Genomic DNA, 12,081 nt, shown 5'->3' with positions numbered 1-12,081 from the left:
AAAGATTGGGAGGTGCTTAGATACTATGACAGATATCTTGGTAGCATAGGTGCTGGAACTAGGGGTGCTGCCACACCCCCTGTCTTGAAGTAGTTTCCATTATATACAAGCTTTACAGTTTAGTTCAATGGCTTTCAGCACCTCTGCTTGATATAGCCTATTTTATCGGAATAAACTATACCAGTTTAAGCACCCTTAGACCCATGTAACTGTGTTGACACTGGGGAAAGGGTTACAGTACTTTCACTATACAGTGTAGTTAAAGGGGCACTACTTTTGTGGATCATTCTTGGATGGGTGGATCGTTACTAGAAGGTGCATTTCCTGCCTCACTGACTCATTCCTTGGGACTTTCTAGGGCAGCAACGTAGTTTTCATCTTTTTTCCCTTCCCCGATATGAGGGGCCACTTCCCCTACCCCCGGGCATGAGGAAAGCAAAGAACTGCGCCCCGGGGAGGGGCGGGCGCATGCCCTCCTACAGCTCTGGCTACCCGCCCGCCCGCCTCTCCTCCAGACAGCAGCCGGGACAATCTTGGCGGGAGGGGCGCTCGCACGCTGGGTAGCCAAAGTTCAGCGGCTACACGCCGAAGCCAAACCCAGCCCCTGGCCGGGGGAGGATCTGAACGGCAGCTGCAGACAGGGATTGGCAACAGCAGACACAAACTTTCCCCTCCAAAGCGAAGCAGTCTTTGCAGCGGCGGCGGGGGGAAGGAAACGCGCCCGCTCCCTTAGCATGGGCCCCTGGGAGCTGCTGCTGCAGCTCTGCACCTACGGCCTAGCCATCGCCACGGCTCTGCTCCTCTGCGCGGCGTGCGCCCGCGGCGGGAGGCGAAGGTAAGGGACGGGGGAGGAGGCAGGCGCTGTACAGCGTTTGGAAGAGCGTGGGGGGAGCGGGCTTCCTGGAGGGGGGAGAGAGGGGTAAATACTCAGCCAAAGTGCCAGGGCGGGGGAGGACAGAGGTGCTGCCCCGAGCGGGGAGAGTGAGGAGAAAGGCGGCAGGTCTGGCGCCGCCTCAGGCTGCGTTCCTGAGACCAGGTTATCTCTTGTACCCCGCCCGCCCCCTGCCAGGGCCCAGGGGAAGCGCTGAAAGTAATCCAGCGGCACTGAGCTACACTGACCGAGAGCCCATTGGCAGGTCCTGAGTTCCTGCTTTCGGGGGGCAGCGTTTGGAGAGTCCCGTGTTACTGCCCTTTGCCCAGCACGCAGCATTTTTAGAGCCAGAGGTTTTCTGTGGGTCTTAAAAGTTATATATGAAATGCAGCGTTAAGTACCAAACACTATACTCCAAATAAGTGAGATGAACATATGTCCCCTATTTCAGCTGCAGTGATAAAACCAGTTAATATTTTATTAGCTGAGTGTGTTGTCTAAAGGGTCCATGTACTGGTGTGAGGCAGGATCCAAATTCAAGTTTGGAGGTTGGCACAGTTTTGAGAATTGAATGCACCCAGTGATCTGTGCAGTCTTAGGCCTGTAATTTCTAAGTGAAGTATTTCTGTGACATTCAGACACATGCATTATGTGCAAGAATGTGCTGAATTCGGGATGTAAGGACATTTTGTGCCCTAGGTGAAGCTTCCACCTTGCACCTCCCCTTCCTCTCCTCCTGGAGCATCACTTATAAACTTTCAAAAATGAATACTGCATAATGTGGCATTGTTCATTAGAATTAATACAAGGGGGTCAGAGGAGATGATCACAGCGGTCCCTTCTAGCCTAGGGGAACCTATGAGCAAGGAGGAGGCTGAGAATACCCCCAGCTTACAGAGTCTCAAGGTTCCTAGGCTCTGAGTTCTTCACCCTCTGGGGGGACCCAGGGGCAAGGAGGGCAGAACTGGGCTCTCACAGGGAACAGGTGAGGATCTCCTTGGGGATCAGGGTTGGCCCCCTACATTGGCATGATGCCATTGGGGTGTGTGTGTGTGTGGAAGTGGCACCTACGCTAGCCCTTTCCCCTCCGTTGCGCTTCGGGGTTTAGTTTCATTTTACCTTGCCTCAGGAGACGGCGCTGCCTGGCCCCAGGCGCAGTGCATTGGAGAGCGAAGCTCACCTGAGCTCAGGACTGCATCCTGCATCCCCCAACGGCTCTGTCCCTCGGCCGTGCTGGTCGCTGCTCCCGGCTAGCTGTCTTCTCCTTGCTCCGCCGCAGGCTCCCACTGACCGTCTTGCGTGGTGCCTCTCGCTGCGGGGGCGGGTTTGTTATGGAGGCCTCACCCCCTGCCCTGCTCAGCTGCCTCCTGTGATTCCGGACACCGCTTTTTGGTGCCCCCAAATCTTGGTGCCTTAGGCGGCCACCTAGTTCACCTAGTGGTTAACCGGCCGTGGCTGGACTGATAATAAATCAAGAGGGCTGATTTCTTGTGCATCCACATCAAAATCAGTGGGAATTTAAGGTGTACAAGCCATGCAGGCCTGTGCCATGTTTGCATGTAAAGTTCAATTAGGTGTGACACTTAAGCTTCATCCATACCCTAGCAAGAAAAACTTAGTGTAATATACCACACGTGGCCCCAAATAAACAATCCAGACTTTAGTGACCTGTCACATTCAGCCTCAGGTGAAGTTGTGTGTCATGTTGGTGTCAAATGTACACCATGTTGCTTCGTTATACTCCTGGGCTTCACCTGTTCTTTGCCCTCTTTTATTTACAGAGAGTGCTGATATAATGTTGAAACAGAGAAAATAAGTTGTGGGTATTTCTGTGTTTCTTGTTAGTTTCTCCCATTATGTTAGTTTTTGTTTCTTCCAACTAAAGAACTGGTGATTTCAAAGAAGATACGTGATCATAGTTTTGCACGGGCTATTTTGAGAAAATGGTGAAAATAGTTGTGTGATGCATGAATAGTTGTTAGGATGTGTTGTCCCATGTCCCTCCCTTCTACCCCACCCCAGCTTTTCTTGGCACTAAATGCAAAACTTGTGCCCATAAAATTTACAGTCAGACATGAATTGCAGGAACAATAAAAGTAAAGAACATATTCTAAGGCAGGGGTTCTCAAACTGGGGGTTGGGACCCCTCAGGAGGTTGTGAGGTTATTACATGGGGGGCCTCGAGCTGTCAGCCTCCACCCTAAATCCCGCTTTGCCTCCAGAATTTATAATGGTGTTAAATATATAAAAAGGCATTTTTAATTTATGGGGGGGGGTTGCATTCAGAGGCTTGCGATGTGAAAGGGGTCACTAGTACAAAAATTTCAGAGCCACTGTTCTAAGGGTTATATTCATAGCCGTAAGGCCTACAGACTTTTTTTTTTTTAAGTAAAAGCTTAGTTTCTGGAGCAGAAGTGTATGGCTGTTGTGCTACAACAGAATTATATTATAAATGAGACCTGGCAAGATCACTACCATGTCCAGCAAACAAAATTACTGTTTGGTTAACTAATTCTCTATGAACTGGTTTCAAAGTGGCAGCTCTGTTAGTCTGTATCAGCAAAAACAACAAGGAGTCCTTGTGGCACCTTAGGCCTGGTCTACACTACGCGTTTAAACTGAATTTAGCAGCGTTAAACTGATTTAACCCTGCACTCGTCCACACAACGAAGCCTTTTATATCGATATAAAGGGCTCTTTAAACTGATTTCTGTACTCCTCCCCGACGAGGGCAGTAGCGCTCAAATTAGTATTGCCATGTTGAATTAGGGTTAGTGTGGCCGCAATTCGATGGTATTGGCCTCTGGGAGCTATCCCACAGTGCACCATTTTGACCACTCTGGACAGCAATCTGGAGTTGGATGCACTGGCCAGGTAGACAGGAAAAGCCCCGCGAACTTCTGAATTTCATTTCCTGTTCGCCCAGCATGGAGAGATCATCAGCACAGGTGACCACGCAGAGCTCATCAGATAACAATGCAGTCTCCTGAGAATCGAAAAAGAGCTCCAGCATGGACTGCACGGGAGGTACTGGATCTGATCGCTGTATGGGGAGAGGATTCCGTGCTAACAGAACTCCGTTCCAAAAGACAAAATGAAAAAACATTTGAAAAAATTTCCAAGGCCATGATGCAGATAGGCCACACTAGGGACTCAGTACAGTGCCGTGTGAAAGTTAAGGAGCTCAGATAAACTACCAGAAAACCAGAGAAACAAACGGAAAGTCCGGGGCAGGGCCGAAAACATGCCGCTTCTACGCTGAGCTGCATGCAATTCTAGGTGGGTCCGCCACCACTACCGCACCCCTGTCCGTGGATTCCGAGGTGGGGGTGGTAATTGCAGCCATGGCTGAGGATTCCGCGGACGGAGAAGATAAGGAGGAGGAAGAGGAGGACGAGCTTGTGTAGAGCACATAGCACTCCATTCTCCCCAATAGCCAGGAGCTTTTTCTCACCCTGACGGAATTACCCTCCTAGCCCTCTCAAGTAACTATCCCAGACAATGAAGCCATGGAAGGGACCTCTGGTGAGTGTACCTTGTAAAGATAAGACATGGTTTAAAAGCAAGCGTTTTTTAATGATTAATTTGCCTTGAGGACTTGGGATGCATTCGCGGCCAGTACAGTTACTGGAAAAGTCTGTTAACATGTCTGGGGATGGAGCGGAAATCCTCCAGGGACATCTCCATGAAGCTCTCCGGGAGGTACTCCAAAAGCCTTTGCAGAAGGTTTCTGGGCAGCGCTGCTTTATTCCGTCCTCCATGGTAGGACACTTGACCATGCCATGCATGTAGCAAGTAATCTGGTATCATTGCATGACAAAGCCGAGCTGCGTATGGTCCCGGTGATTGCTGGCATTCAAGCAACATCCATTCTTTATCTCGCTTTGTTATCCTCAGGAGAATGATATCGTTCATGGCAACCTGGTTGAAATTTAGGAATTTAAGTAAGGGGAAAGAGATGGCCATTCCTACTCGGCTGTTTGCCTGTGGCTTAAAAGAAATCCTTTCCTGCAGGTAGCCAAGCGGGGGGAAGGAGGGGGGCGATTGGTGCTGAGCTTTTCCACGTTTGGCTAGCAGGGATCTTCCCTGCTACCAGCCACGCGGTTGGGGGGGGCAAGGGGGTATTTAGCAGTGATCTTCCATGATATCAGCCATGCGGTTGGGGGGCGGGAAGGGGGGTGTTTAGCAGTGATCTTCCATGATACCAGCCATGTGGTGGTTTCTGCTGCTGCACATTAACAGGAAAGAAGTAACACTCAACGGGCTTTGCTTACTATTTGGGAAAGGAGGGTGTTGGATAGATGAAGGCTGCAGAAGACAAAAGACAATGGCTTACCATGGCCGCATGCAAGCCAAATTCTTGCCTGGACCTGCATCTGTGATCTGTAACGCCAGAGCCGCAGGCACTCAATATTAAGATGCAAAATGCGACCTTGTAGTGAAAACACATGTGCTATGTAAGGTGAATAGTGTTGTTCATCGTGAAAGAGTATGACTATTGTTCTCTAAAATGTATCTTTTTAACTACTTCTCTCCATTTTTTCCCTCCCTCATGGAGCTGCACATTTTTCAAGCCTCCCTACTCCGTCCCGAAGGCTATCTCAGATAAGGCGGCGGAAAAAAAAGACGCGAGAAGAAATGTTTTCGGAAATCATGGAAGTGACCCGCAATGAAAGAGCTCATCTGAATGAGTGGAAGGACGTGGTAGCAAAGTACAGGAAAGATGCCAGTGACCGTGAGGACAGGAGGGATGAACGTGAGGATAGGAGAGATGCTCGAGATGAGAGGTGGTGGCAGGAAGATCAGCGGTGGCAGGATGCAACTCTGCGGCAGCTGCGTGATCAAACTGACATGCTCCGGCAGATGGTGGAGCTTCAGGAACGGCAGCAGGATCACAGAGTGCCGCTGCAGCCCCTGTATAATCACCCTCCCCCCTCACCATGTTCCTTAGCCTCCTCACCCGCCAGATGAGTAAGAACTCGTGAGGGTAGGCTCTGTGCACCTGCCCACTCCACCCCAGTGGACAGCCCAACCAAAAGGCTCTCATTATGAATTTTTTTTAGTGGGCTTTTCCTTCCCTATTATCCTTCTTCAAAACCCCACCCAAGCTACCTTCATAGATTCATAGACTCTAGGACTGGAAGGGACCTCGAGAGGTCATCGAGTCCAGTTCCCTGCCCTCATGGCAGGACCAAATATTGTCTAGACCATCCCTAATAGACATTTATCTAACCTACTCTTAAATATCTCCAGAGATGGAGATTCCACAACTTCCCTAGGCAATCTATTCCAGTGTTTAATTACCCTGACAGTTAGAAACTTTTTCCTAATGTCCAACCTAAATCTCCCTTGCTGCAGTTTAAGCCCATTGCTTCTTGTTCTATCATTGGAGGCTAAGGTGAACAAGTTTTCTCCCTCCTCCTGATGACACCCTTTTAGATACCTGAAAACTTCTATCATGTCCCCTCTCAGTCTTCTCTTTTCCAAACTAAACAAACCCAATTCCTTCAGCCTTCCTTCATAGGTCATGTTCTCAAGACCTTTAATCATTCTTGTTGCTCTTCTCTGGACCCTCTCCAATTTCTCCACATCTTACTTGAAATGCGGTGCCCAGAACTGGACACAGTACTCCAGCTGAGGCCTGACCAGCGCAGAGTAAAGTGGAAGAATGACTTATCATGTCTTGTTTACAACACACCTGTTAATGCATCTGTCATAAACAGATAGCTAAGGGTTAATGTCTCTTTCACCTGAAACACCTGACCAGAGAACCAATCAGGAAACCGGATTTTTTTTCAACTTTGGGTGGAGGGAATTGTGTGTCTGAGTCTTTTGTCTGTCTGCCTGCTGTCTCTGAGCTTTGGAGAAGTAGTTCTGTTTTCTAATCTTCTGTTCTAAGTGTAAGGACAAAGAGATCAGATAGTAAGTTATATGGTTTCTTTTCTTTGGTATTTGCATGAATATAAGTGCTGGAGTGCTTTGATTTGTATTCTTGTTGAATAAGGCTGTTTATTCAATATTCTTTTAAGCAATTGACCCTGTGTTGTATCATCTTAATACAGAGAGAACATTGGTATGTATTTTTTCTTTCTTTTTTATATAAAGCTTTCTTTTAAGACCTGTTGGAGTTTTTCTTTACTTCAGGGAAATTGAGTCTGTACTCACCAGGGAATTGGTGGGAGGAAGAAATCAGGGGAGGTCTGTGTGTGTTGAATTGGCTAGCCTGATTTTGCATTCCCTCTGGGGAATAGGAAAGTCCTTTTTGTTCCCAGGACTGGGGAACGGAGAGGGGGAATCACTCTGTGTAGTTTCACAGAGCTTGTGTCTGTGTATCTCTCCAGGAGCACCTGGAGGGGGGAAGGGAAACAGGATTATTTCCCTTTGTTGTGAGACTCAAGGGATTTGGGTCTTGGGGTCCCCAGGGAAGGTTTTTCAGGGGGACCAGAGTGCCCCAAAACACTCTAATTTTTGGGTGGTGGCAGCAAGTACCAGGTCCAAGCTGGTAACTAAGCTTGGAGGCTTTCATGCTAACCCCCATATTTTGGACGCTAAGGTCCAAATCTGGGAATAAGGTTATAACAGCATCCCAGAATCATGTTTGCTTTTTTTGCAACAATATCACACTGTTGACTCATATTAAGCTTGTGGTCTACTATGATCCCTAGATCTCTTTCTGCCATACTCCTTCCTAGACAGTCTCTTCCCATTCTGTATGTGTGAAACTGATTGTTCCTTCCTAAGTGGAGCACTTTGCATTTATCTTTATAGAACTTCATCCTGTTTACCTCAGACCATTTCTCCAGTTTGTCCAGATCATTTTGAATTTTGACCCTGTCCTCCAAAGCAGTTGCAATCCCTCCCAGTTTGGTATCGTCCGCAAACTTAATAAGCGTACTCTCTATGCCAACATCTAAATCGTTGATGAAGATATTGAACAGAACCGGTCCCAAAACAGACCCCTGCGGAACCCCACTTGTTATACCTTTCCAGCAGGATTGGGAGCCATTAACAACTACTCTCTGAGTACGGTTATCCAGCCAATTATGCACCCACCTTATAGTAGCCCCATCTAAATTGTACTTTCCTAGTTTATCTATAAGAATATCATGCAAGACCGTATCAAATGCCTTACTAAAGTATAGGTATATCACATCCACTGCTTCTCCCTTATCCGCAAGGCTCATTATCCTATGAAAGAATGCTATCAGATTAGTTTGACACTATTTGTTCTTTACAAATCCATGCTGGCTATTCCCTATCACCTTACCACCTTCCAAGTGTTTGCAGATGATTTCTTTAATTACCTGCTCCATTATCTTCCCTGGCACAGAAGTTAAACTAACTGGTCTGTAGTTTCCTGGGTTGTTTTTATTTCCCTTTTTATAGATGGGCACTATATTTGCCCCCTTCCAGTCTTCTGGAATATCCCCTGTCTCCCATGATTTCCCAAAGATAATAGCTAGAGGCTCAGATACCTCTTCTATTAACTCCTTGAGTATTCTAGGATGCATTTCATCAGGCCCTGGTGACTTGCAGGCATCTAACTTTTCTAAGCGCACGTCCAGACTAACCCGCGGCATTGGCGGGTTAAAATCGATTGCTCGGGGATCGATACATCGCGTCTAGTCTGGACGCAATGTATCGATCCCCGAGCGCGCTTACATCGATTCCGGAACTCCATCAACCCGAACGGAGTTCCGGAATCGACATGGAGAGCCGCGGACATCGATGCCGCGCCGTCCAGACGGGTGAGTACCTCGATTTTAGAAATTCGACTTCAGCTACGTTATTCCCGTAGCTGAAGTTGCGTATCTAAAATCGATTTTAATACCTAGTCTGGACGTGGCCTAAGTGATTTTTGTCAGTTCTCTCCCTCTTTTTATAATTAAGTAATACAGAATACATGATTTTTAAACAAGAGTGACTTTATTTCCTTAGAAAGCAAACTGTGATCGAAGGAGGGGTAGGTGGGTGGCTTACAGGGAATGAGTCAATCAAAGAGGCGGGGGGGGGGTGTCATCAAGGAGAAACAAACGCAACAGTCACACTGTACCCTGGCCAGTGATGAAACTGGTTTTCAAAGCTTCTCTAATGCGCACCGCTTCCTGGTGTGCTCTTCTAATCACCCTGGTGTCTGGCTGTGCGTAATCAGCGGCCAGGTGATTTGCCTCAGCCTCCCACCCCGCCACAAAGGTCTCTCCCTTACTCTCACAGAGATTGTGGAGCACACAGCAGGCAGCAATAACAATGGGTACATTGGTTTGGCTGAGGTCTGAGCGAGTCAGTAATGTGCGCCTGCCCGCCTTTAAACGGCCAAATGCACATTCTACCATCATTCTGCACTTGCTCAGCCTGTAGTTGAATAGCTCCTGACTACTGTCCAGGCTGCCTGTGTATGGCTTCATGAGCCATGGCATCAAGGGGTAGTCTGGGTCCCCCAGGATAACTACAGGCATTTCAACATCCCCAACTGTTATTTTCTGGTTTTGGAAGTAATTCCTTTGCTGCAGCCGTTTAAACAGAGTAGTGTTCCTGAAGACACAGGTGTCATGAACCCTTCCTGGCCATCTCATGTGGATGTTGGTGAAACGTCCCTTGTGATCCACCAGTGCTTGCAGCACCATGGAAAAGTACCTCTTGTGGTTTATGTAGTGGGTGCCCTGGTGCTCCGGTGCCAAGATAGGGATATGGCTTCCATCTATCGCCCCACCACAGTTAGGGAACCCCATTGCAGCAAAGCCATCCACTATGAGCTGCACATTTCCCAGAGTCACAACCTTTTGTAGCAGCAGCTTAGTGATTGCTTTGGCTGCTTGCATCACAGCATCCCCCACAGTAGATTTGCCCACTCCAAATTGATTCCCGACTGACTCCTAGCTGTCTGGCATTGCAAGCTTCCAGAGGGCTATTGCCACTCGCTTCTCAACTGTGAGGGCTGCTCTCATCTTGGTATTCTGGCGTTTCAGGGCAGGGGAAAGCAAGTGACAAAGTTCCATGAAAGTGCCCTTACGCATGCGAAAGTTTCACAGCCACTGGGAATCATCCCACACCTGCAAAACTATGCAGTCCCACCAGTCTGTGCTTGTTTCCTGGGCCCAAAATCGGCGTTCAATGGCTAAAACCTGCCCCATTACCAGCAGGATCTCCAAAGCGCAGGGGCCTGCAGTTTGATAGAATTCTGTGTCGAAGTCCCCATCACTCTCGTCGCCGCTCTGCCATAGCCGCCGCCTCCTCACCTGGCTTTGCAGGTCCCGGTTCAGCACTGACTGCACGAGAATGTGTGAGGTTTTTAAAACATCCATGATTGCTGTCTTGAGCTCAGCAGGGTCCATGCTTGCAGTGGAATGGCGTCTGCACAGTTCACCCAGGAAAAAAGGCGCGAAACGGTTGGCTGCTGCTGCTTTCACGGAGGGAGGGTGAGACTGTACCCAGAAGCACAAGCGGCAATGTTTTTTGCCCCATCAGGCACTGGGATCTCAACCCAGCATTCCAGTGGGCGGGGGAGACTGCGGGAACTATGGGATAGCTATGGGGGGATAGCTACCCACAGTGCAACGCACAGGAAATCGACGCTCGCCTCGGTACATGGATGCACACCGCCGAATTAATGTGCTTAGTGTGGCCGCGTGCACTCGACTTTATACAATCTGTTTTAAAAAAAGTTTCTGTAAAATCAGAATAATCCCGTAGTGTAGACATACCCTTAGAGACTAACAAATGTATTTGGGCATAAGCTTTCATGGGCTAAAACCCACTTCATCAGATGCATGGAGTGAAAAATACAGTAAGCAATATATATATTATAGCACATGAAAAGATGGGAGTTGCCTTACTAACTTAGTGGTGGGGGAATGTCAGTGCTAATGAGGCCAATTCAATCAAGGTGGAAGTGGCCTATTCTCAACAGTGACAAGAAGGGGTGAAGTAAAGAAACAGATTGACAGAGCCTGAAGGGTACCCAGAAGTCACCTACTACAGCCCAGGCCCAACAAAGAAAGTAACACAACACCACTAGCTGACACCCACAGCCCCCAAGTAAAACCTCTCCAGCGCATCATCAAGGATCTACAGCCTATCCTGAAGGACGATCCCTCACTCTCACAGACCTTGAGAAAAAGGCCAGTTCTCGCTTATAGACAGACCCTTACCTGAAGCAAATACTCACCAGCAACTATACACCACACAACAAAAACATTAACACAGGAACCAATCGCTGCAACAAACCCCATTGCCAACTCTGTCCACATATTTATTCAAGGGACACCAACATAGGACCTAACTATATCAGCCATGCCATCAGGGGCTTGTTCATCTGCACATCTACCAATGTGATATATGCCAGCAGTGTCCCTCTGCCACGTACATTAGCCAAACCAGACAGTCTGTACACAAAGAATAAATGGACATAAATCAGACATCAAGAATTTTAATATTCAAAAACCAGTAGGAGACCACTTCAGTCTCCCTGGAAACTCAATAACAGACTTAAAAATGTCAATTCTTCAACAAAAAAACTTTAAAAAACAGACTTCAAGAGAAACTGCAGAACTGGAATTAATTTGCAAACTGGACACCATCAAATCAGGCCTCAATAAAGACTGGGAGTGTCTCGGTCATTACAAAAAGTAATCTCCCCTCTGCTGATACTCACATATTCTTGTCAACTGTTGGGAATGGGCGACGTCCACCTTGACTGAATTGGCCTCGTTAGCACTACAAAAGTAATATTCCCTCTGTTGATATTCACCCCTTCTTGTCAACTGTTGAGAATAGGCCACTTCTACCTTGATTGAATTGGCCTCATTAGCATGGATCCCCCATTTGGTAAGGCAACTCCCATCTTTTCATGTGCTGTAATATATATACTGCTTACTGTATTCTTCACTCCATGCATCTGATAAAGTGAGTCTTAGCCCACGAAAGCTTATGCTCAGATACATTTGTTAGTCTCTAAGGTGCCACAAGAACTCCTCGTTATTTTTTCTCTATGAACTGAATTTGTCAATATTTGAATCAGTGCCTAAAACACCAATATATCTGACATTGGAAAGAACAAATCAAAACATCATCCAGCTAGAATACCACGGATCCCTACATAGAGCTTTCATACCAGCACACTACCTTGCTACAATAAAATGTGCAAAACTAAGGCAAATGTAAAGATTTTTTTTATCAAAAAGTGATGAGGAGAAACTGCCACATCGAGAAGA

The 12,081-nt window shown here is 47.5% G+C and overlaps 1 protein-coding gene across 1 annotated transcript in view; it reads left to right on the top strand.

The window, feature by feature from the left end:
- The first annotated feature begins 654 nt into the window (after positions 1–654).
- LOC115646825 (cytochrome P450 7B1) overlaps positions 655–12,081 on the top strand; it is a 194,864-nt gene continuing 183,437 nt past the window's right edge. The window contains exon 1 of the mRNA XM_030553175.1: positions 655–835. Coding sequence (XP_030409035.1) covers positions 735–835 — 101 coding nt within the window. The 5' untranslated portion in view covers positions 655–734. The remainder of the gene's footprint in view (positions 836–12,081) is intronic.

The sequence above is a fragment of the Gopherus evgoodei genome, chromosome 2, assembly GCF_007399415.2.
Source record: "Gopherus evgoodei ecotype Sinaloan lineage chromosome 2, rGopEvg1_v1.p, whole genome shotgun sequence".
NCBI classification, from domain to species: Eukaryota; Metazoa; Chordata; order Testudines; family Testudinidae; genus Gopherus; species Gopherus evgoodei.
This window is presented reverse-complemented; position numbering and strand designations above follow the sequence as displayed.